This window comes from Camelus ferus, chromosome 8 (genome assembly GCF_009834535.1).
Source record: "Camelus ferus isolate YT-003-E chromosome 8, BCGSAC_Cfer_1.0, whole genome shotgun sequence".
NCBI lineage: Eukaryota > Metazoa > Chordata > Mammalia > Artiodactyla > Camelidae > Camelus > Camelus ferus.
In genome coordinates this window covers 66,895,968-66,922,319 of record NC_045703.1, presented here as the reverse complement: position 1 = coordinate 66,922,319, position 26,352 = coordinate 66,895,968, and the positions used below count along the sequence as shown (strand labels likewise).

Genomic DNA, 26,352 nt, shown 5'->3' with positions numbered 1-26,352 from the left:
CAGCTTTCTCCCCCAGAATCAAAGGCAAACTCAACCTTAAGAATGGAGTGTCTCGAGAGGGAGGATGTAGCTCAGTGGTCGAGCGCATGCTTAGAATGCACGAGGTCCTGGGTTCAATCCCCAGCACCGCCATTAAAAATGAATGAACAAATAAATAAATAAACCTAATTACCGCCCCCCCCCAAAAGACAGGTCTGTCCTCTACTCTAGAGCCATGTGTTACATGGGACATTCACACACACGGTGGAGATTTATAGAGGTGCCACTTGGTTGTAATACGCTCCACATGTCAGAGTAACATGCTAATAAAAATAAAGAGGCAGTGAAGGATAAACCGTGGACCCGAGGAAATGGCTTTGCCTTCGTACATAGAGATCCTTCCAAGATTTAGGGTTCATGTTACTTTAAAAAATGCCTCTTCTGGACCTTGTCACTATTGGCTTCTTAAACTATTTTAAAATCTTCATTTAGGGCTAATTCCCAGGTTGAGAGTCCAAAGGCCACCCTGAGTACCAACCAGATTCCGGTGTTCTCTGGAAGACAGATGTACTCCATTTGCCATCTCTCTCCCCCTGTGAAATGCGGACTGCAAATTCATACATGGTGTCAGGAACCAGGCTGTCGATCAGCACGCGTCTGTTGGAGACCTGCCTGTAATCCCACCTCGCCAATTCCCCCTTTTCTCGATAGCGCACCGTGTACTGTCTGGAAGAAAACGCAGGACAGCCACACACACATGCAGGTGATCAGTTCTCTGCAGCTGAACACTGAATTCCTTGATTTCTTCTTCCCCATAAGTGATGGCTTTTGGAGGTAAGTGGAGAAATCAAGGAAGAGAAAATTCTAAACTTTTGACTTGGTTAGTGGCTCAAAGAATCTACTTAAGTTCCAGGGAGAGGTGTCTCAAGTCGGCCAGGAAAGATGGAGGTTCATGTCTTTTCAAGACCAAAACATCTTATTGCTGAAAAGACCAGGCAGAGAGTAAAAGGAAGTGGACAGAAGGGGGACTGTTTTTATGAGGCAAGTGCCTTATCAGGGATGTGTGTGTGGATGTGTATGTACGTGGTGTGGAAACGGCAGTGTTGAGAACCAGAACTGGCTCAAAGTATCTTGGCTGTCCAGAAAAGAAAGATAAGAAGACTCATTCCATGCCAGAGCAGGCATGTTTTCTGTAAGTTCAGGAAGACAGGCAGCATGTGGTTTTGAGTAGACTTATTACCATGAGATGGAACAAAAATGTGTAACAAACAGAGAGGAGAGAGGAGATCATAAAAGAACTCTACAGTGTGATGAGCAGGCAGCGACGTACGGCGTGACCAAACACGGCCATGTCCGATGACCCCAGACAGAAGACATCCTCAACACTCGACGTTACGAGTGGCAAATGCCACTTACGACACTGCTTTTCAGAGGAGTTTTCTTTGTGGCCACTCTACAGTAGGAAGCATCTGATGCATAAACAATGTGCTATTCATTATGATATTTAGTTAGTTAGGGTCAAACTTCAGTTTCAGGCACAGCACACCAATTTGCATAGGAATTCTGCTAAGAAAACTCAAGCCCTCTTTCATTTTCATCAAGATATTGGAAATCAAAGTCTAATGGTAATCAGGTACACTTTGTGTTGGGGGCGCCCTATGGCTTGGGAGAGAATCACCATGCATCTTCTGAGGTCGTTCAAAAGGAGGAGATGTCTTTTTTAACTAGCAGACAGTGATGGAGGCTCTATCTAGCACAAACAAAAATCTATCTATATCTAATACAAATACACATATGTATATACACTCAGCATTATATTCCATTCACTTGTTAAAGTCTATTCACTTTTCCTGGTTGCAAATAGGTTCAAAAATTAATGCACAATGACTAGCCCACCAAATCTCTGGCTTTCTCTTGGCTCCATAAACTGCTTAGGCATTTAACACATAAAATTGTTATGACTATATTAATCTGCCACTAGAAGAAATGGCATTCACCAGTGGCTTTTTTAACACAAAAAATTATTTTAACCTTACAGTTGGTTTTTCTTCTGTTGCTATTGCAAGTGAGTATAAAAACCAGAGTAGTCTAACTTCATGGCTTAAGACAAAATACAGCTTTTTATTACACACAGATGAGCCGGACGTGAAGCAGGTCAGTGTTTGGAGACCGTCTAAACAGGAACCACAGTGTGCAGGCATTAGAGAAATGCCCACCCCTCCACATAGACCCTTCCTGAGGCTGCTCCTCCCAGATAACAGGAGGACGGTAAGACCCATCTTGGTAAGTCATCCCAAGATGGGCCCACCTCCTCTGTGCATGAACAGAACATCAATGAGATAAAGCAAAATCCAAATGGGGACAAAGAAAGAAACAGAATCTAGGGAAGTGCCAGACACAAGATAAAACTTTTAACACTTGAGATATGAGGTCCTGCTGTGAGTCTTACACAAGAGGCCCTGGTGGCATCTATTTGTGGGAAACGGGTACCACACTCGGGATTAGCTAGACTGTCATGAACTGTCTACCCATCAGCTACAAAAAAGGCCAGCGTTCACACAGGTCAGAGAATACAGTCGTTCAAATAAATACATGTCTCTTCAGGGCCAGAAAAACTACATCTCTCAAACATAAAATAAAGACAAAGAAATAAGGAAAAGTACCTTGATGCAACAACTTTTTTCTGTTTTTCCAAAACAGGATCCACCCAGGCAACCAGCACAGACTGGGATGACATAACCCGGACGTTGATGTCTTCAGGTACATCCAGTTCATCCTCTTCTGCAATGACAACAGTGCACGTGGAAAGGCTGTCTCTAACAATAGGCTTTGCCCTGAATCCCTCTGGTCTCCAGCGTTTATTTTTTTAATTGCTTATGCTTGATGTAGATCAAATGAGATGAACAGAAAGTCAAGCAATGATCTGATTGGTCCACCCAGAAAAACAAAAATCTCCACTCTTGTTCTTCTGTTAAGCACATTCTAAGCTGCTCCAGCCAATCGACATAAAGAACAGTACAAAAGGAGGTGCATTGCCCTGGCCAAAGAGATGCCAAATAATTCAGCATTTTCTCAATATACGCTGTAAGCTTCTGGAAAATAATACAATTTTTACAGGAAACAAAAATTTAGGGAAAAAAAAACAATTCAGAGCATTTCCTGGGTAATCATGGCATGAAATAAAAATTCTGGTTCAACAATTGCACAAGTCACATTGAGTCCCATGTCCTTGCAATTTAGAATATATGATTCCAAGGCAGATTAAAAGTTATATTCAGATAGAATTCAGTGTGCCAGTTTCCAATGGAATACATCAAAGTCACAAAGTTGATAATTTTTGTTCAGTCTCTGGCATTGAGACTCACAAGATGTCTTCAGTTTTACCTTTAAGTCTCTTGGGGGTTTTGTGCTGTTTTTTTGTTTGTTTTGTTTTGTCTTTTCATCTTTCGAGGACTATGTTTCAAATGGATGTGGCTTTTATTACAAGTAGGGGAAGGTGGAAAATATGTAGCCTGTTAGAAAAGTGATACAGGGACTTCTAGAGCAGCAATTAATGAATAATAAAAGTGACACATCACATATGGGGACTTTCATTAGACAATGTACAATTATAATAATTATCAATCTAAAAGTATGGCATATAAATATATAATGACATAACATATTATATAATTCAAATAAATTATGAATTCATGAAAACAGTAATTCATGAATCAGGTTGCCTCTTTAAGGCACATGATCCAGAAAAAGTATATGCAATTTGTTGCTATGTGAGTGATATAAAAAATACCTGTGAATGGATGTGGGAAAAAAGTATCCCTTAGTATGTGACCAAAGATCAGGCTGTCAGCAAGCCATTTTTTTCCTCATTCTTTTCAATGCCATTTTTAGGCAATTTTAGCTGAAATAAAGTTTGAGTGCATATCCTGCAGTCTGCCCTCTCCACACCCACCCTCCTTTCTCTCTCTTTGTTCCCAGTCTTATCACCAAGGCAGTGAATGCGTGAATCAGACTGTGCCTTTAAATGAAATAAATGCTTCCTGCTCCTATCACAGCAAACCTGAAGCCATTCAAAATATACAAAGATAGTGGGGGAGGGTGTAGCTCAGTGGTAGAGCACATGCATAGCATGCATGAGGCCCTGGGTTCAATCCCCAGTACCTTCATCAAAAAAAAATTAATAAACCTAATACCTCCCCCCAAAACAAAAACAAACAAATAAAAACAAAATATTCAGAGATAGATTTCATCACAAGAACCTCTGAGTATAAAAGCAACATGCATGCCTCCAAAATGTGACCAAGTCTGCCCTGCTGTTTCCTTTTATACTCAAGTAAATCCATGCACTTCATTGCCCAGCCAGCATCATTTGGAAACAACTCTGCATTTGCCCTAAACCATGGCTGGACCAGATGCATTCTTAGAGACATACCTGAAATCTTCCGCTTCGTGAGAGCAGCCCTGTAGACTGGCTGACTCCGCCCCCGGGAGTTCATGGACTGCAGGGAGACCACGTACACGGACTCAGAGGCTGCGGACCAACAAGCAAGGGATCAGGTTCTGCACCTGGTTTTCCAGAACGCACACCCCTGCAGGTCTGTGTTCCTCTCGCCTTACCTCCTTCCCATCCCATCTCTCCTGGGCAACCAAGGATGAGACCAAGAACTGCAGGAACTAAACTCAGGAAAAACATTATTATGTCAGGAAACATGCAAGTGATTTTTACCTACATTTCCTGAAGAATGGGTTTCTATCTCATCAACATCGAGGAAAGATGAACAATGTTTAAAAAAGAAAAGAATAGTATATTTACCCACATAATTCCCCAAATTTCTTTTTACCTCCAAAATAGAGAAGAGGGGAGTAACCTTGTTTTTATCTGTCATCCAAAAGAAGGGACAGACACCAGGCTAGCAGCCCGGATGGCATGCTGTTGCCCTTCGAATTAAAATCCTCAGAACGGGGTCTCTGAAGATTAGCTAAGAGCAAGCGGAAGAGTTTAAATTTATCCTTTATTTCTGGATTGTTCTTTCAGACTGTTCCCCCCCACCAAACTGTGCTTTGGGCCCACTAATACCCAACTTAACCTTAAATTTAAAACTCTATTTGGAGACAAATAACAATAATTAATTAAAACGTAAAACTCTCAAGTACTATGGAATCACAGAGTCTGAGACCCAAGTGAAACCTTGGTTACCTTCCAGTTTGACCTTCTCATTTTACAAATAAGGACATAAAGCCATAAAAATGGATTGACTTGCCCAAGGTCACATGCTTAAGAAGGGATCAAATCGTCCCTAAATCTAAGATGGCTAATGTCCAACTCCAAGTTTTAGCCACCCAGGTTCCTACAGCAGCCTTAATCAATTCAAGAATAAAAATGAGGTAACCTGACATACTTCTCTTTTTTTAATTGAAGTACAGTTGATTTACAACGTTGTGTTAGTTTCCAGTGTACAACTTAGTGATCCAGTTATATATCTATATACATATTCCTTTTCATATTCTTTTGCATTATAGGCTATTACAAGATATTGAATATAGTTCCCTGTGCTGTATGATAGGACCTGCTATTTATCTATTTTATATGTAGTAGTTTGCATCTGCTAATCCCAAACTCCTAACTTATCCCTCCCCACCACTTTCTCCTTTGGTAATCATTAGTTTGTTTTCTGTGTCTGGGAGTCTGTTTCTATTTTGTAAATAAGTTCATTTGTTTCATTTTTTTTTAGATTCCACTAATAAGTGATATCATGTGATATTTGTCTTTCTCTGTATGACTTACTTCACTTATATGATAATCTCTAGATCCATCTATGTTGCTGCAAATGGCATCATTTCATTCTTTTTTATGGCTGAGTAGTATTCCATTGTGTACATATGCCACAATTTTATCCATTCATCTGTCAGTGGATACTTAGGTTGCTTCTATGTCTTGGCTATTGTAAACACTGTTGCTATGAACATTGGAGTGCATGATTTCCAATGCAGATAGTTTTGTCATCAGGTAATACCTAAGTAAATTAACAAGGTGGCACTAAGATCCTAAAGGAGACTTTAACACTGGTGTCCTTCCGGCAGGAATTGCAAATTTCATATGGCAGTGAGAAAATAAACCTGTTGTTTCCACAAACAGCATGTCGAGGAGACCCATGTTCAAAAAACTCACACTCTGTTTATATAAAGTAAACTTCTGTGGACTAATCACATTTTAAGGGAAGGGGTAATACTTGACCACCTGCTCTGCTGACAACCTCTCTTTCTGTCTCTTCCTTCCCCCCTATACACACACACACACACACACACACACACACACACACACACACACACATACACATACACACACACAGGACAGGTGAAACTCACACTGTTACGTAAGCAAATTATTTAGGCTTTCACATCTTATTCTATCAGAGAATTTTGAAATGTATGTTTTACAAACAGAAGAACTAGATCTGTAATACTTGGATTCCCAGAACATCAAACTAAGCCTCTCAACATTGGAGTCCCCTCAGAGCTGTTAATTTCTTGGTGCTACTGACAATGGAATCACACCAAACGTCAGCGAAGGGAAAACTGCCGTCCAACTTCACCATCCAGGAACATGCATCCACAACTAAACGGGAAAAGCAGTGGTTCCTCATTTTTCAATAACCACCAAGAAAAGAGTAATTTCCCACAACTGACTCGTTTCCATCTTTGCTATGTATTTCTTAAAGTTCTGGGATTTTCCGAAAGCCCAGATTCCTGATTCACTGTGCTCTCCAAGTCAGCTTGGCCCAAGATGATCATGAGGGAACTGCCTGTACTGCAGTGAACTACGACCACAGCTCACGTGTACTGGGTCTAGTCTCTGTGCCGAGCTAAGCCTTTCACATCAATTCTTCTTGTGGTCCTGGCAAAGCCCCAAGAGGAAGCTACACTCCTTGTCTTCTTTTCACAGATGAGGAACCAGCTCAGTAGCATGAGATAAGCCCAAGGTCGTGGCCTAAATGCAGGGCTGGTCTCATTCCTAGATCTGTGTGGTTCCAAACCCCAGGCTCTTACTAATGCAGGTGGGGAGGGAGCAGGGCCCAGAGCTCACCGGGCACTGACCCTGGGGCCAAGAAAGCGACTGACAGCTGGGTAACAATCCATCCCTTTCTCATAGAAATATAAGAATGACACAGTGGTACAAAAGCACACTTCTTCCCATGGTCCTGATTATTGAATAAAGGGTAGAAAGAAAATTTCCAAAATGATGCCAACATCACCAGCTCAGTGACCCCGGGGACCCCAGGGCCACCCCTTCTGGTCAGAGCCACCACTCCCCCTCACTCCCCTGACCTCAGAGTGATGTGGCAGAAACTCTGAGTGTCTTCACTTCTGAAGATCTGTAGAAGCTTTCTGAGGGACTCCAAATGTGCACATGCTCATTCTGTGTTCCTGTCCCACTCCCCCATCACCCGGCTGGCTCCTTCCTCTCCCTCTGCACTCCCACAGTGCCCAGGACTCCTCTAACCACAGGACTCAGCACGTGTGCTCCCTCCCAGGGGCCCAGAGTCTTCTGCCTCCGGGGCCTGCCTGACCGTCTCCAGGCAGCTTTCACAACAGTGAGCACTACGTGCTCTGGGTATCGTCTGTCTCTCGTGGGGAACTGCAGGGAGCCGGGACCTGGGATGGTGTTTGACACAGAAGATGTCCGATAGGGTGTGTTTAATGAGTGACTCCAAGGGTAGGGTTTCTGCTGACTGGACCTCAGGCCCACTTTTCTCCAAGTCTCCTTAATGTTTGGCCATTCTCTTGTAGTACCACACTCTCAGTGGTTTCTCAGTTATAAACAGAATTAAAATCCTATAAGCCTAGATCAAGGAGACAGGCACCCCCTAACACAGCAGGCCCACCCCAACATGCCCCAGGAATTCATAACATCCCACCCTCCCCTCCAGGATGGAGCAAGTGTCCGGGGAGACTCTCCTTCTCCTCAGGTGACCTCTTCAATCATTCATGATGGCAAGTCCAATGCTTTTTATTTGGTGACAATTCAAAAACCAGCAGGTTTCACTGGAAACCCAAGAGTCCTGTGCTGTCCATTTGGGCTGGGACCAGAGCCCACCTGTGACCTCAGTTCCAACATTTGCTCAAGTTCAGGAAGGAAAAACAAATCCTTCTCCTACACTCAGGTGAGCCAGGGGATCACTACTGAGAAAATAAAAAGTTAAAAGAATCTGTGGGATGAAAAACTTGTTGACCATAAGGGACATTTTAATGTGTGGTGTCTATGAAAGAAAAAGTGAAAACTTTCCACTTAGAGAAGCTCTCCTGCGGTATCAGAAATGCAAACCAGGTGACTGCTTGTCCGCTGACATTCTGGGGAGAATTTGGCCCGAATCACAAAAACAGAGCCATTTGACACGCACAGAATAATTACTCAAGGGATAGGCCCGGAATGAATGAATGAACGAACGAACGAATGAAGAGTCTCCAGATCGTTCTGTGGCTCCAGGTGACTGAGCCTGGAGCTCTAGGTCTCACTGTGGATACTGTAGCCAGTCTTCCCAAAGCACAGACAGCTCGGCCTTCTCCACTCTCTTCTGTGATCCACGTGGTTTCAGGTGGCTTTGGAGCAGACAGGTAGCTCATCCTTTTCAGTTGGGAAAAGCCTGGAGTCTACTTTGAGATGGCTTCAATGCCACGCCGGGCTCACTGCTGCCTGTGCCCCACGTGGAGACCATGTGAAGCCCACAGAAGGCTAGGCTGACCCCGTGCTGTGAGCACCCAGTAGACTTTTCCAACAGCAGGTGGCTGAGCAGAGCAGTGAAGATAACTTCCAAGGCTCTTCCAGGGAGGGAACCCAGCCTGGCCTCCCACTCCGTGTCTCCTCCAGATCAAATCTGCCCTGGTCAGTGCCGGCCCCGCAGCCCAGGGAGGCGAAGTGGGGAGTCCTGAGGAGCTCAGAGCTGCTTGTCCAAACCCCAGGCTCAGGCAGACCTTGCTGCCTCGGCAGCCCTGCCCTCCCTGACTCAGGCACAGAGGAGCAGGACGGAGCGTGGGCTCTGCGGCCCGGCTTCCCTCTGAGGGGGTGACGGCAATGGGTCCAGCCACGCTGACCCAGTGCCTCCTACCAAGCTCGTCAGCCAGATAAGGGGGCATGCGGGGAGGGAGAAGGACAGGAGTGTGGTGGCTACTGGCAGTGTCTCCACCCCCGAGGAAGCACCAGGCGTGAGGGATCATTGCGCCCTCTCGGAGCATGGCCGAAGTCCACTGCCCAGGCTGGTGAATGAGCAAGGCCAGCAGAGGTCAGGCCCCGAACCAAGCAGCCAAGCACGTGACCCCTCCCCTCCGCCCCCAAGGCCGATGCTCCCTCCACACAGTGGGGTCTGCAAAGGGGGAGGAGGGCAGGCTTGAACTGGTGGCTCCGTCAGCTGCCACCACGTTCCGTCTCGATGGGACCCAAGGTCCAGTGTCCTAGGATCGAAGATGAAGCTTAAATAGCAAACTGATGAAAGCAGAGCCAAGATGGGAAAAGCACACGCAGAAAAATGGCTCAAGTCAAGGAACTGGCGCAGTCGGGTCCGGAAGCTGCTGTTGGGCACTTGGGGAGGGCAGCCTTGTCCTGCCACTACCTAAAGGTTAAAAGGTTGGAGGCATGTGCAGCATATAGAGCAAAGAGTAAATCTGAATAATTGTAACACCTGGAAAATGAACATTACAACTGAAATACAATGTTCCACCATGAACGGGCCTTGAAGTACTGAAATGTTTGCAGATCTCATTAAAATATCGATACATGAAACTCACCTAGTTTTTTAATTTCATGTGTTCGCTCATCTCTCGTCAGTGGAACATAATTCATCTTCCGGCCACTCTCCCCGTAGCCCAGAAGGAAACCCCGTGATCTGCGTGGACTCTTGGCTCCAGACAGGCGTGGCGCCTTCCACGCCACGGACAGCCGGTCGTCGGAGGAGCGGACGCGGACCCGCAAGGGCTTGTTGGGCACTTCCTTTTCTTAAAGAGGACACGACACAGAAACCATTAAACAGCAGACCCTTGGGTGCACCATGGAGGATGTAAAGTGCGTCCAAAGACTGAGCCACAACAATTAGCAGGTGGGCTTAAGACATCCATTTTCGGTAACCATGTTCTAGGAAGAACATTTTCCCCCCAAGGGCACGGACACTCCGCGTACCTGTTCCTCCCCACATTTCAGACCAAGAGGTCTCAAGAACTTAGAGTGAAAACATACCATGTGTGAGACTGCCAGCCAGAAATCTTGGCTGTTGTACAATGTTCCTTTTCATCGATTTCCTCTAGCCCCCTCAAAGCCAGAACTGTATATCCTCTGGTGAAGATGAAAGGCAGCATAAAATACAGCGAGCACACTCACATGCTATTTGTAACTGTCCCCCTGGCAGCTTTTCCACTCTAAGGTTGGAAAAAACGGGCTTTCCTTGTCTTCATGATGAGTCACTAAGACCTAAATATTAACCGATTTTTGGTTTGATCTTCATTTCTCTTGCACGTCCAAGTCTTGCTCCTTCAGACAAACCCTGCTGCTGTCCCTAGAGTCTGTTGCTCCCTTCCTGCTAAATTAATCAATGCCAAGAAATCCTCTTACTAAACTGATCAATCTCAAGAATCACTCTCATTGTTAACGTTCCAAAGCAAAGCATTCTAGTGGGCAATACTTAGTCTTCAAAGTTTTGCTTTTATATCAATTTGAGAGCTGATACGTTTGGGAACAAGGGCTATGGACTGTGTGATGACTACCTTGCCTGTTTCTGACAATGGGCCACATTCTGGCCCTTTTGGGGGGCTCCGGTTACATAATGTGTCTCTCTGGTGATGTAAGCCATGTACTTCCCAGGCACTCTTCCTCCACTATCTACACCAACCCCACCATCAGTTCTGACTAATTTTATTAGACTAGAAAATTCCCACCTAAACTAACATTTCAACACTAAGACATAAAAACAAAAACTAATGTCATGAGTTAGTGTGAGTTTCAATAGCACAAGAAATAAATGGCTGTTGGAGACGGTTATTCTGAAAGCCAGACACCTGGCCCCAATGTCTTGAATTGAACCAACAGGAATATCCTTTTGTAGATTAGGTCAACACTCCACTCCTAAAAGCTACTAAGAGAGTACTGTATTATGGTCTGACATATATTTTCCCCAATACACAAAGTAGTGATTATTGAGATTTTGTGTTTTTAATCCAATAGTGTAGTCAAAGAACCAACTATATAAAAACCTTTGTCCTTCATCCTGGTGATGTGAGTATAACCACTTTCACTGGGGTTACATTAAACTGACTTCAGCTGTATTCCAGGTTCAGAGGTGGGCTCTCCATTTCAAGGTCCAGCCCCTATAAAAATTAGGGACCACCAAGCAGTTATGGAAATGACAAACATGCCCATCTATATAGTTCAAAAGAAAATAACTGGCCAAAAGTGTTCAGTGCTAATAGTCCAAACCATTAACGGCACAGCATTGGTCAATCCAATGAGTTCCTCTATTCATCCTATAAGTTGATCATTCTTATGAGTTCCCAGTGGGAATCTCTTGCTTCGTACTCGTAATAACACCCAATGTTTCTAGAAAGATCCTGGCTGCCAAATCTTGCTAAGTGTTTGAGTTATCTGTGGGTGACTGGGTCACAGAAGTGGACGTCAACTTTCTTCATCAGCATGTGTCACTGCTAAACAGATGCATAAGAATCTTTTTTTTTTTAATAAATGAGGAAAATATCTCGTAAAAATGACTTCTGAAAAGCAAAATCTGCACAAGGAGTGGCAGATTTAGTCTCAATGAAGCTTTGGTTTGGTTTTGAAAGTAAGCACATTTTTTTGGAGGAGTCTCATTAGAACAAAATACAGAACCAAGTTTAATTTTTCAGGACTAGTTTTTGTGTCATTTTCAGATTTATGCAAAGTTATGAAATAAACTTCACACGAGCCATAAGCAGGGGAATAGAGGTTGAGAGAGAAAATTTTAAAGGAAACAAAAGCTTTGCTTCATTCTCTTTATACCTTCTAAGTCATTTTTTTACTCTGTGTGCCTCCAATACAGACTACTACCACCCACAAAAAATTCTGTTTTAACAGAAGCCCCTCTCATGCGTGATGCCACAGCCTCTCCGAGGTGACCACCCTGAGGCTGGTGCTGTGTTCCAGAGTGCCCAGCTTTGGGCAGGGGTCCAGGCTATGTTTCCTAAAAAGTCAATAAGGTCAAAATGATCTCTGCCAACATATGATGTTTATTTTACTTTTGTGAAAAGCTCATATTTCCTCAAGGGAACCTCAGTGATGTAGGATTGAGAAGTGAATCCTGTTTAAGCTGCCACAGGCCATTTGCACTGCTTGTTTTCCTGGGAGGACTGGCAGGGTTATCCCCTCCACCAACATGGCTGCCACAGTCTATTCCCCAGGGGCAGCAGTGAACGTGGTGGACATCCATGGTGCTGTCATCGGCTTGACTGGCCTCAGTCCTGCCCTCCACAGCTCTTGTTCTAAAGCCCCTTGAGATAACAACCACGTTCTGCCCCATCACAGCAAGCAACACCTCAGCGTGGGAGTTCTGGGATGATTTCCAGCAAAATGGGCTAATCTACTGAAAACACATACATGGGTCTCACAGGAGTCAGCTAAGAAGTGAATTACTGAGCAGAGATGGCATTCCCTGCTCTGTGGTTCTGCCCCAGTCCTGGGGCCCTGCCAGCTCTCCATTCTACTGTGGAAACATCATTTGTGGAGCGCGCACTGCCACCGCTGGGCCTTGGGGGGTGGTCTAGGTCTGTGCTCCAGGATAAACAGCCCCAGACACTCAGCAGCAAAATTCTGAAAAAAACAGTAACAAGGAAAAAGGCCACTGGAATTTCCTAAAGCGACAGGGTCCCTGAGGAAGAGGAAGGGGTGAAGTTCCAAGGACAAGGAGCTCGTCCCAGACCGCATAAGATTTGCCTGAGGTGCCCGGTCTGCTGACCCACGCCGGGCTCACTGAACATCACCCACGCTGCCCAGGGACAGGGACAGGGACAGTAGCTGTCCCCTCTGACGGTGCGGCTTTCACGCCGGCTCCGGCCTTCTGGCTAACCAGTCCACACCAGGGTGCGAGGATGAGGCCAGGCCTGCTGAGCAGGCTTCGAGAACAGGGCTGAGGCTAACCTCATGCGGTTTATTTCAACTGTCCTTACATTTCCCAGGTAAGTAGGAGAGATGTCATGATCCCCACAAGAAAACTGAGGTTCCAGAGGTGAAGTAACTGACCCAAGGCCACGCAGCTAAGTGCCAAGCAGCCCCCTGAATAATTCAGCCACTCTGACACCAAGTTCCAAGTTCTCATCCAACCAGCCCCCTTCTGCTAACAAATGGGAAACAAGGGCCCTGAGCTGGACAGGCCCCCTTCCAGGTGTGAGCGTAGTGCCTTGCACAGGAGGCAGTGCAGTTGCGTGTGTGTGTGCGTGTGTGTGTGTGTGTGTGTGTGTGTGTTTTAATGGACCAGACAGTATACTCAGCAGGGAGGTAATGAACAAGAGAAGGCCCCTCCCCCAAGACTGCCCAGGAAACTGTCCCCCGACTGCACAGAGGCCCCTGACTCTGCAAACAGGGGTGAGGTGAGAACGCCATCCCTCTGAACACAGCCTGCTCTCTCAAACCTCGGAGTTCAGAAAAGCCAAGTACTTTTTTTCAAGTATTTTGAAGATTTCCTTTCTTTAAAATTCTAAGTTATGCATACTGTCAAGCAGCTTTTATAGATCTCTTCTAGATCACCTGGTAGTCTTCTTTCAAGCTTATGCACACATTGAAGAAAACTATTCATACGTTTCAAATTCACTTGCAATGAAATTATCTAAGTGTTTTCTCTAAGCCATATGCGACGGCCTCACAGAAGCCTTCTGAAACGTTTCTGATAAATCCCTGTAATTGTTTTATCTTGAAAACAGGAAGTCACAACAGCCAAGAGCTGTCACATTCACATCCACCAGTGCCGAGTGTATTTTAAACTTGGCAGGACACACGCCCTACAGCCCTCTTGCTACAACATAAGCAGGTAGGTTTTGCTCAGAACTGGTGGATCACAGAAGAACTACAGCGATTAACTGCACACCCTTTACCTGGCAGGTCAGCTGGATGAAACAATGACCACGTAGATTATAGTAAACATCCGAAAGCCAGGCAGAATTGGAACATCTCTCCTGATTTGTATCGCCAGTGAGGCAAACTGGCAAGTATTCTGAAATTGTAGAGAATCAAAATCTGTTCTTTTCACCCAAAAAAAAAAAAAAAATTCAACATGATGCTTTTCTCATTTATAACTCAATGCTAGTTAAACGTGTTAGCTTCTGAATTGAGCCTCCATGGGCTCGAAAGTCTGGGTCTGAATCTGTCTACCTCTCACTGCCCATGTGAGTTGAGAGCCCTCAGCAAACCTCAGTTTCCGCGTCTGTAGAGTAGTGTATAACATATCAGGTTTTGTAATCTATTCCACGTAAGGCATTCCACGCCACACGGGCGAGCATCAAGCAAGCACATATGAAGCACTAGTCATGTCTATCGTTGTGATTAAATGAAATCCCTCATTTTTTGGTTCACTGGATGGGTGGGCAGCTCCTTCCAGAAAGTGAGCTGTGGTCACATCACAGAGCTTTCCGTGATGCCTGACACACAGTGGGCACTAAAAAAAAAATGTGTTTCAAAGAACGAGACCTGAGCAAAAAAGATGGACTCTTTGTCAAAGACTCTACATTGGGTGGGGGGGCGGGTACCTCAGTGGTACAGCGAGTGCTTAGCGTGCACTAGGTCCTGGGTTCACTCCCAGCAACTCTGGTGAAAAATGAATAAACAAACCTAATTACCCCCCCCCAAATATAATAAAACTAAAACAAAAGACCCTACATTGAAAACCTTTTCAAATATGAGGCTGTGTACATCCAGGTGACTTTTTTTGCACCATAAACTGAAAGCCCCCTTCACTATCTCCATCAGCATCTTCCAGTCACCAGTCACTCTCAGCCGGTCCACCATCTTGGTTCACTCACAAGCACACAGTCTGTCTGCTGACTGCGTCCCCTGGCCTGGTCTCAACTAACAAGACATTCTCACTTTCCAGCAGCACGTGAAGCATCACTCAGCCTAGAGCTTTGGAGAGTAAGTGGTCTGTCCCACTGGCCAACCTGACGTCCGCTGCACTGAACCCCAGGCTTCAGGAAGATGGCCCTCGTCCTCATCCCTGTGGCTTGAATTGCTGCAGACCTTCCACTCGCCCGTCCTCTGCCCCGGCCTGCTTCCCCGCCACCCCCAAACATCAGACCTCGAGGTAACCAGGGTCACTGGCCTGAGAGTGGGCAGGGGGAGTCCAGCCCACAGGGACTGCAGGGCCCATCAGAACCACCTGGGGGCGGGGGGCTGGCGAAAACACAGCCCGCCTCCCACCTCTCCGCGGGCGGCTGAGACTCCAGAGCTCGCCTGCACTTTTGTTGAATAAGCATGATTAGGAAGAGCAGGAAGGGTGGGAAAAGGGGAGGGAAGATGCATTAGCGGGGTGACAGGGAGCCGTCTCAGCTGGAGGAGACAAGACATGTGCTCGGCTGCCCCTGCCCTGAGCCTGAGTCCCCATCCCCGCCGCCTCCCTGGCACGTCCGCTACACCTCACCAGCTTCTGTCTGCCAAGCGTTCCTCTTCCTGGGTGAATTCTGACACATAATCCTCCTGAAACACCTCTGAATGAGGCACAAAGCTCTTCTTCCACACACCAGTACCTGCAACCCTTACTCTAAAGTCTCCCTTCAATGCCCCACTTCCCTCTCCCATAAGGGACCTCGCTGCCTTTAACTGTGTACTGAGTTTCTGCATATTTGGATTGGCTCGGCTATTTAACAGTCAGGAGAAAGGAAATCTCATTCCTTCATCTTGGAACAGCGTCTGTCGGAGTGTCCCCAATCTTCATAATCCACTGGATCCCTACCAGGGGCAGGCACTTGCAAATATTCTCACAATAACCCGATAACTTCCCATCCACGGACGATGAAAGTGAGGCTCGGGGAGGGGAAGGGAGACTCTCAAAGCCCGACAGCAACAGGCGCAAAGCTGGAGCTGGAATCCAGGTCCCTCCACTGTTATTCAGAAGCCCTGGTGGTTGCAGTGTTGATGTTGCCAGCAGTCACGCCATGGCACCCTCACAGACACCTCTGCTGAAGGACTGGTCTGCAGCACCAGGAACCACTCTCATGCCATGAGTCCATTAGAAGATGCCAGCTAAGTTTCCAAGGGCCTGGCTGCTCTTCAGGGGAAGCAGGTCCACTTGTCCCATCAGGACCCATTCAACACACGGTCCCCCTTACAGGTTTACATGCTCCAGTTCACTGAGGGAAGGCTGTCTGTTGGAGAGCCACATGCCTGGTCAACCACCCCCATTACCTGGCTGCCTAACTCCTCCCTGGAAGCTGTCTGGACACCAAGGGAAGAATTAGTGTGACTGGCACGCATTTCACCATCCATCAGAGACACCAGAACAGCACCCCTAAGCCATTGCCTGCAGCCAGAAAAACTGTTGCTGCCTTTCTGGAGGTTGGGAGAAGACAGAAGGTCTTAATAGGAAAAAAGGGAAAAAAGAACAAGAGAAAGAAAAGAAAAAGAAAAAAGAATCTTCATGTCATCCAAAATGTCAGTCAGTGGCTGACCTGGACTCCAGTGGCGCTGGGACTATCAGTGAAAGCTGCACCACCATGTCATCACACAGGGCGGAGGCTGCAAGGACCAAGTGGCCCTGGGACGGTGCCCAGCACGATGTTAATGACACAGACAAATTCTGCACAAGCTGGCAACGAAGCCCCGCTCCGCTACCAGAGCGAGAATTCAGCGGTCCTACAGCTGTCTGCATGGGCGCGTTCCTCAGTTCGTAAGCCCTTTGAAGGCATCTCTCTCTTTGTGAAGCAGATAGTCTTTCTCTACCACCTCCTCCATCTCTGTGCGGGCAGAGCTAAGGTCTTCGCGTCCTACTCAGGGCAGTGGCTCAGTGATCGGCCTGGAACGGGAATGCCAGTCACTAACATCCTCAGCCACCTGCATGGGGACACAAGGGAGCCTTTGCAGGGGCCCAGCTCCCTTGTTCCCCACCCCTGGCCCCGCCCCCACTGACTCAGCGTGGAAGGAAGGACTGGGAGCTCCTCCAGGTGCCCGGCTATAAAGTTTCCTCCGTTAGGGGTGTAAAAGCACATCCTTAGACGCATCTGCTCTGGATCCATCTGCTGGTGCTGTAGTTTTCAGCTGCCCTTCCCGAGGCGTGCCAGGGTCCCACGAAGCAAAGGAAACAGTAATGCATTTCCGATCTCTTTAATGGTTGAAGTGCAGACATCTGGCACTTCCTCCCCCCGCAGTGGAACAGAGACAGCCTCATGGTCTGTGTGAGCTAAGAGGAAGGGGTGTTAAACATCCTAGGGCAAGTTATTCAGAAGTTTTTTTGGTTTGGTTTGTTTTCTTCTAACGCCCTCTGCCTTGGTTTCATTCGGGAGTAGGATAGTTCAGCGATGTGGTTGTTTTCTGGAAGTGAAAGGCCTTGTTTTGTTGAACAGTTATGGAATGGTTATTCCATTTTTTTAGTGCTATCCCGCATGCCCTTTGCAAATGAAAGCTCCAGTTACAATATATGAACAGATTGATAACTGAGAAAAAAAAGTGCTTTCTTTCAGGACTAATATCCGCATCTGTAGGGGTCCCATATGAGAAGCGGCACCCCTCTTCAGTGACACCACAGCCCCATCCTGCCTCTTCCTCACTCAGACATCAAAGGAAAAGCCGATGACAGATAAGCAGTCAGAAAGTGGCATCCAGCCCCCAACGTGCCGGCATCATCGAGCTGTCAGGTTTGTTAACAACTGCAGGTTCCTCTAGGACAGGATGCAAAGGCAAGGGCAGCAGACATTCCCTTCAAGGTCATACACATGGGGATGGTTGATCTCCCCAGCCTTCAACAGCCCCTGGCCCGCCCCCTCAAAGCAGCCACTCCATCAGCCTCTGAAATAAACAGCCATCCGATAAAGGACTTGCTTCCTAAAAACCCACAGGAGAGAAGATCTGTGTGCAGACATTTATACTTAGCAGTGGAGAGCTGGAGATGAAATACCACCAACGTGGGTTTCAGCCTGAAGTCAAGAGAAGGCAGCTCACGACTGCTGCCTCTTCCAGCCAGCCGGCCCCTTCTGAGTCCTCCCCCAGCGTTCTGGCTTGGGCTGGAAATCCTGCATTGTTTGCTTTCACCCAAGAACATTCAGCTAAATGAAGTGAAACAGCTCTGCACACAAACCTCTATCACCTCCTTTTTTATGATTAAGGGATGGGCTCTCAGGTTGGCGAAGTCTAACTCCAGTCTAATGTGAGAGGCAGCTTGGCAGCGGGCACTTGGACGAGGAGATGGGAGCCCTAGGATGAACGTGCCTCTCACTGCGGTAGGGGTGGGGGAAGGTGACCTCACGGCACACGGATCTGACTGTGTAAACGTCTCGTCTTCACAGAGAAGCCAGCCTCGAGGATCTCCAGTCTCCAAACGCATTCGACACCATTCTTCACCTGGGCTCCTCCAAGAATCAAGAGACAAGACTCAGGATCTCCAGCTAATGACAGCACCACTCTGGCTGACAAGGTGGTCGGCCTGAGACCCCCTCCACAAGTCAGCAACTGATGAGACAGAGGGGCTCAACCAACTGACAAACGGCTATGGCATCCGCGCACTTAACTCCTCTCCCAGAGCCGGGGTGCCGAGCAGAGCAGCCTCCACATGCATGTCACACAACAAACATTTATTGAGCACCTGCTATGGGCTTGTCCAGGCTCTGGAGACACAAAGATGAGTCAATCACAGTGCACTGCCCTTGCGGGGCTCACCCCCAGGTCAGGAACCAGAAACTGAGTCCTGCCCTGCAAACTGCACACTTAAAAAAAATGAGTAATTGCATGAGAAGGCAAGCAAATAGGAGAAAATAATGTCACGGGCATGATTAATTCCCCATGGGCCAAAGATGTTTTAAATTGAAACTAGTATGGGAAAAGAGGACGGTTTGATTCATAGTTAACTTAACAACTTTGAACTGAGGTACACTTTAAGCACAAGTCTGGCACACAGCAGCCCCCTGACCTGGCTCCAGTATTCTCCAATGGTGGCCCCGAGGCAGCCGTGCTGTATGTGAATTGCCCATTGGTGTATGGCACCACCTCCTTTCACCCAAGGTCATACTGACACACATATCCATTTAAGTAAGTGAACACGCCTAGCTCCTTGGTTCATTTGGCAGAATGCCTGCCATTTGCACACAGAGCAAAGAGGCATTTTCAATGCAGTACTGCAGACAATTCTTTATTCTGGGCACCTTTGTGTATTCAGGCACCAACCCAAACTCTAATTCAGGGTTTCTTCCTTTGCGAATGCGATTTTTGGATTTGCTGACTCAATGTAGGGCAGAGACAAAGGCAAATCACCATTTCTCAGCAGTGGTTCCCAACTGCTTGCAAAGCTTAGGATTGCTCATTCAAAGTGACTTCATGCCATGAATTCATGAAACTGCAACGCTGAAACGGACCCTAGAACCTTAGAAGGAAACTTAGAATCTGAAAAGGTTCTTCGAAAGGAGCCTGACGCCTTCCTGGGGAGCCCATCATTATACAGCTGAGAAGTCTGAGGGGCTGAGCCTGAGCCAGGGATGCTGAAGTGAGCAGTGGAGATGCTACAGTTTGATGGATTAATTATGCTCTTAAGTCAAGAGGTTAGGGAAGAAGCCCATCTCAAGACAATGGGGTTAAAACTTTCAAATTCCACATCAGTCACATTCAGATAAACAAACTGACAAGAAAATGCACCTAAAGTAGGTGCTCATTTTGATGAACCACTGATAGAAAAGACCAAGATGCATGCTTGGGGCAAGTCCTTCTCCTATGTCCACAGGTATTTCCTATGAAAGGAGTACCAGGAAAGAAAGCAAGGATGGCAAGTTTTGGTTTTCATGATTTCATAGTTCCACCATTTCAGTGTCAGATAATTTAACATGCGTTCAAGTCAACTTTTGAGCCAGGTCCTGTGGGGGAGGGGAGGCTCCAAAGATGAATCCCACCACGGAACTGCCCTTGGGTCTAACCATGCTTGCAAAGAAGCTTTATGTGTCTGAAGTCGGCCTTAAAGAGAAGTGGTGATGACACCCTTTCCTCAGAGCCGAGGCGGGGGAAGGGAGCCGTGATGGCTTAGAAGTCACGGGAGGAAAGACAAGGGATGTCACATGATGACCTTCATTTCCCTGGGTGGCAGGGAGCAAGGTCGCCTGCTAGACGTGAGGGGAAGACAGGCAGAGGAAGGAGCCTGAAGAAAGTGGTGAATGTTTGGACTAGCCATTGTGGGAGAAAGAAAGGAAACTGAGTATGGAAAATAGAAGCATGGCCAAGCAAAGCCCAGATGAGGTTAGAAGGCCAGCTCTAAGAAGCTGGGACAGTGCGGAACAGCTTAGCTCTTTGTTTGTCCCACGAGGCTCAGTAATTAGCATGCAGGAAGGAAAACCACGGGGCTGGGGGGCCCTGGCGTGGCCGGGCTGACACAAGTGTGGCTGAAATGCTGGGACCCAGAAAAAAAAAAAGCAAGAAATGAACCAGAAGATGGCCTCTGGACTCTGAAAATGGGAACTGTCTACACTGAGTCTGATTGGGTCCGAAACAAGCTTGTGAGAATGAGGGCATTGAAGAAGTGAGGCGATGGGGCATTTCATGGTTCTAGGTTTTGGAGGCGAACAACTCTATCCTAGTGACGGGAGGCAAGTCGGAAGCCACGAGGTGAGACCATCACACTGAGCATCATCACCGAGACGGGTGTGGTCTGCGACGCAGGTGGGAAGGGGCACGCCACGAACCAAGCACCCTCGAGCTATTTGGACTTAGGGAGCAGCCTGGGGGCCAGGGGGGTGGCCCTGATAAGAGAGGGAAGGGCTGGGCCACAGGTATCTTGCCAGCGTTGGTTGAAAATGGCCGAGGAGAAGTGTGAACTCTATGCTGAACTTGAGTCTGAGCAACAATTTAACCGTCAGAAAAATAGTAAGCTTCATGAACTAAAATTTAATGTAAAGAAAATACAAAGCATAAAATCAGACTTTTGTTTCAGTACTATGTCTAATTTGGGCTCCACCACTTTAGGGAAGCACAAAGGAATAGATTTTTAGAAAACCGTAACATTATTAAAAATACAGATGATCCCATTAAGAGCTAAAATTTCCCAGATGAAGAGCTTGCTGAACGCAGATTAGCTGCCTTCTAAGTCCCTGGGCTGATTGGAAGCAGAGTTGGACCAGTCCTCATCCTGACCTCGAGTGCCTGGCTCTGCACAGACCAGATTACCCAAGTCCAGTCCCAGAGAAATGCTAAAACCACTTCAGGTAGGTGTGCAGAAAAGATAAACAAGAGGAGTCCCATATGAAGGGACTTGTGACACATCTTCCCTTGGGACAAAACAAAGGGATATGGGTTTACATCTCAACAGGAGAGATTTTACATTTAAATATTAAGAACACTTTCTAACAAAAAGATAAGCCAGGAGCTACCCAAAGAGGAAGACAAAACTTCTGCCCTCGGGTTGGATTTTTGCTTAGTCCTACCATTTTCTGAGTCCTAAGAGTGTTCACTTTTGCATGAGTGACCCATCTGAGAATGGCTCAGGTCCTGCCCACCTCCAGGACTCCCCGGCACCCTCTTCCTCCCCCTCGTATGGTCTTGGCCTGGTGCCGCCATCTTGTCCGCACTTCCCAGGCTCCCGACCCTGCCTGTTCCATATCACAGTGCAGCTTGTTTTCCAAGTAATTTATGATTATGTTACAGGCTAAATTTTGTGTCCCCTCAATAAAAAAAAAAGTTCATGTGGAAGATCTAACCCCCAGTTACCTCAGAAAGTGACTGTGTTTGGAGATTGGGCCTGTTAAGAGGTAATTAAGTTAAAATGAGGTTCTTAAGGTACCCTTAATCCCATCTGACTGGTGTCCTTAGAAGAAGTGGAAATTTGGATGCACAAAGATACAAACGATGCCCACAGAGGAGAGACAAGCCGAAGAGTCTCAAACCCGCTGACACCTGAATCTTGGACTTCTAGCGTCTGGAACTGTGAGAAAATTTCTACGGTTTAAGGTAACCAGTCTGTGGTATTTTGCGATGGGAGCCTGAACAAACAAGTACAGATGATCTGTGTTAATCTTTGCTTGTGTGTTTATTGTCTTTCTTTCCCACTGGAATGTAGTCTTCATTACAAGGCAAGCTCACGTCTATCTCATTCACTATTGGACCTTTACACTCAGAACTGTGCCTGGAAAACCACAGGCCCTGAATGAATTAATTAAATAATTAAAGTCCTGGGGAGGGTAGAGCTCAGGGGTAGAGCGCATGCTTAGCACACACGAGGTCCTGGGTTCAATCCCCAGTACCTCCTCTAAAAAATAAGTAAATAAACATAATTACGTCTCCCCACCAAAAAATAAGCAAACAAACAAATAAATAATTAAAGTCTTATTTTTAAGTAAAGACAATGAGCTCAAGACAGATTTCAGCCAGCAAAGGAGGCCTTCTGAAATTTGAACTGAAACCACTGTTTCCAGCAGAATAAAAGAATGGATTTTCCTCCAGTTTCAAATAAACACTGGAAGAATACGAGGTATTGTCAATCAAAGCACTAAAGCCAACCCTTGGGGCCTCACCCCGGGGTGCAGATGCTAATGTCTGGACAAATCCCTTCCTTTGAATGAAGATACCTGGAATTCAGGATAGTATTTCTTGTGTTTAACAGGATTATTGTATATTAGCCATTCCTCAGAACAACAGCCTAGCATATTTCCCAAGCCTCATAAAGAAGGTATAGAAACATGTTGATCACTTATTAATAATTCCTCATAAATTATTTTTATTATTTTCATTAACAATAAAATGTAACTTTTTCTGGAGCACTGTGACCAAGTCTACGCATTCTAGATAAGTACTTTTTAAAGTTCTGCTTTATATCACGTGCTGCAAAAAAAGTTTCAGCTAGCAATTTCTTCCAGTATCTTTTTTAACATAATGTATGACAAATATAGTGTCATGTATTAAAGTCTTCAGCAATTAGGGCCTACAGAGGCTCCTGCAGGGAGAGGGTAAAGGACCTCACAGTCCAGAAAACCAACAGTGAGCTGGGGCATGACTGTCTGTGCATCCCAGTTCCCAGTGTCTCTGTAACATGTGCTTACTCAGAAAGGTCTCCTCTCTCTCTCTCACACACACACACACACATTTCTATTAAAGAAGGCATAAGAAGTTAACTACTTAGGAAAAAGTAAGAAAATTACTTGTTCTAAAACTGTCATTCAGAAAGCTTTATCAGGAAGATTATAAAAGTAAAATAGTCATTGAGAATACAAAGTGTAAGATTTCAAATACAAGGCACAGTACATCTGTCAGTAAAAGGTTTATGTGTGCCTGTGAGTGTTTACATGTGTGTCTTTAGGAATAGACAACCTCCGAAATCAAATTCCTTTCCTACTTTGCACACTTTCTAGGTGTACTTTCTTCTTGACTCGTCTCCTGTCAATGTCTTCCAAGGCTTCATCCTTGGCTTCTGTTCTTGTCTCTCCTAATTCTCACCCACTCATCACTCTCCCTACTTCAACTCTCACTCTATAGCACAGCTCCTAAATCCATGTCTGCCTTTTGCTTCACTCTTCCAACTTTCATGCCCTCGCCTCCAATCACCTATAAGACATCTCTACCACATCCCCGCCAAGTCCAACATATTTGAACAAAAACATAGCATCTTTCCTCAAAATCCACTTTTTCTCGTTGTTTTGTTCTTCCACTCCCTTTTCCTATAAAGAGGACTTTGAAAACTTCCTGTACCCATCAAATCTGACCTGAGAAGCAGATTATGTCATTGGTTTCAGCATACTCACCTTCCTCTCAACAATAATACCAGATTGGTGCATTTAAAGACATCGCTCCTTATCAAACTGCCTTTGGGATATTATCCAACCACTGTCTGAAATAACTGCTTATAGTTTACATTCTTTTTTAACCATTAATTAAATGTATTCAAGAAACACACAAGAAATGTCAACACTTCTCTCAACAAATAAAACAATATGACCAGACAACATCAACATCCAAATGGTAAAACATACGTATATACAAATATGGAGCAGAGATGGAAGGCAGGATATCTAACATGTCGCCAAAATATCCCATGGATAAGAAAAGAGAAGAAGCCTTGATGCAGCATATTAGCTAATAAAAGCCACTGTTTGGTGGCCCCATTCATTTATGCATCCACAGGTAGAAGAGCTGTAAATATCCTCACTGGGCCAAGACTGCCATCTCAACCACCATATTTGCCTGTTAACAGCACAACAGCATCCCCCGATGTAGACGCAGACATGTCCCCACACCAGAACATGAGAGAGCGGTGAGAAATGAGCGACACTGGCTGCAGCCTGGTCCATCAAGTGCAGAGCAGATCGACCAAAACTGTGCGGCAGGTGAGTTAGTTTAGCGATGGGCACTACATGAAGGTTTGTGAGCACGTGTGTGTGACAGAAGCACAGCCCTCTTTCGAGGTGGTGCTTCAGTGAAGACATGAACCGAATGAGCACATAGTACCTGTGACGGTTTCATTAAATGGTCCTGGACCCTTAATGGGAAAACCATCAATCTTGATCCATTCACCTCCTAAATTAGGAAAATGCAACTTGATAGTTAGAAAGGAGGACTATCGGATTTTCCACATTTCAGAGCATCCCTAATATATATTTCAATGGTCTTCTCAACAATCTTCAGAAAGATCTGTTCAGGCCATATTAGTGTCTAGGCACCTAAACTGTATGGACAACACATATTTTTGGTCTTTTATACGTGGTTTACTCTAGCGAGTACTCCAAACTTTAAGACAAAATGCTCATAACCTACATCAAAATTACTTTACAAGAAGGGATAAAGCACCCCTGGTTTTCAATCTTTCAGCTTACTATACAAATCTAAACAGTTCTTGTCCGAGAACCCGTTAGTGATTCACAATTAGTCTTGACCCGAACAAGCAGGGAGGGACGTTTCTCCCAATCTAAGTAACAAAAACACATCCTCCAATTCTAGTTCGGACTTACCGGGCTGGCTTTCAGCTCTGTAAACTGGACGGCTCACTCCACTGCGGTTCTCTGCAGTAACCAGCACAAAGTACACTACCCCCGGCTCTGAAACACACGGTTTATATCAAGCCACCGTTTCAAATCTCCGAGAATGACAGCTTAATTCACTGTCTTCCTTATACCAGTTATAACCAAATACAAAAATCCAAATTAAGTGACAAGTCTAACTATCGCTTTCTCTTTTTTCTTTAATCAAAATCACTAACATTCCTCACAGGCAATTGACATACACCTAACACAAAATCTACTTAGTACAAAGTACATGACATGGGTAATAAACCTGGACTCATCAGCAGTCAATGAAAAAAGATTCTGAATTTTTTAATGTGAAATCAATGTAGGAAACAGTCACGCACTGTCCGTTAAAAAGTTGTTTTAACCTAGTGTTGGTAACTGCAAATAATATGGAAACTCCAAATGGAAACCTCCAAAAACTAGTAAGAAAATTTCAATGTAGTTCATAAAACTTAGCACACTTGAAATCTTCATTGCAGTAAATAAAGCTTCATGAGATTTTCTTCTTTTCACAATGAAATATCTTCCTTACTATGTGGGCATGTTTTCTTTGACTATTTCAACAAAAATCTAGAAAAACATCCCCCGGAATCTTGGAAATGCTAATCTTGAAATAATTGGGCTCCACTTTTTGACTTGCATCTAAGGGTCAAGGTCAAATAGCGAAGATCTCTTGGGCTGAGCTCCTGAAGTTTTGGGATGTGAATGGAAACCAAGACGCCATGTTAGAAAGTGAGTCTACTCTGAATTCGCAGCTTTGAAGAGCAAAACTCTAGTAGGGCTGGTTTTCCTCAAAACGAATCACTGTCTTGTGAAAGGTAAGCAAAGGTGCCAATTCCTTGAAGAGATGAAAGTTTATGGGCATTTGAGGGGAGGAAGGATTGGAGAGGTAAGAGTTAGTTCTGTCAAAGGCAATAATGATAATTGCATATCTCAAAGTGAGAGGCTTTCCTTTAACAAGACTTCAGTTCTCAAGCCAGGAGCCCAGGCATAGCAACACATCTGGGACCCCCGCTCTGCCCTAGCCTGCTCTGACTTCTGTCTGGGCCTGGGGGCATCTAGGGTTGGGCTCAACTTTCCGGACCAACTGGGAAATGCTCTCGGTTCAGACAAAAAGCAAAATCATGCTTCGCTAGGCACTTTCTTGGCTCTGAGATTATTCGTATTTCAAAGAAATTTAATCCACGTGTCTCTGCTTCT

At 45.6% G+C, this 26,352-nt stretch overlaps 1 protein-coding gene and 1 non-coding gene across 4 annotated transcripts in view; one reads left to right on the top strand and one right to left on the bottom strand.

Annotated features, from left to right (window-relative positions):
• The window catches only part of FNDC1 (fibronectin type III domain containing 1), a 91,489-nt gene that overhangs the window by 39,614 nt on the left and 25,523 nt on the right, over positions 1-26,352 (bottom strand). For 2 of the 3 annotated variants that reach the window (XM_032485276.1, XM_032485277.1), the window contains exons 3-8: positions 25,096-25,182; positions 24,596-24,664; positions 9,760-9,966; positions 4,412-4,510; positions 2,643-2,760; positions 518-705 (exon numbers count right to left, since the gene is read on the bottom strand). In XM_032485276.1, the coding sequence (XP_032341167.1) occupies positions 518-705; positions 2,643-2,760; positions 4,412-4,510; positions 9,760-9,966; positions 24,596-24,664; positions 25,096-25,182 (768 nt within the window). The remainder of the gene's footprint in view (positions 1-517; positions 706-2,642; positions 2,761-4,411; positions 4,511-9,759; positions 9,967-24,595; positions 24,665-25,095; positions 25,183-26,352) is intronic. The other variant, XM_032485278.1, reaches the window with a different exon arrangement.
• On the top strand, positions 61-132 carry TRNAS-AGA. Its single transcript has one exon. It is a non-coding gene; the product is annotated as a tRNA-Ser (tRNA).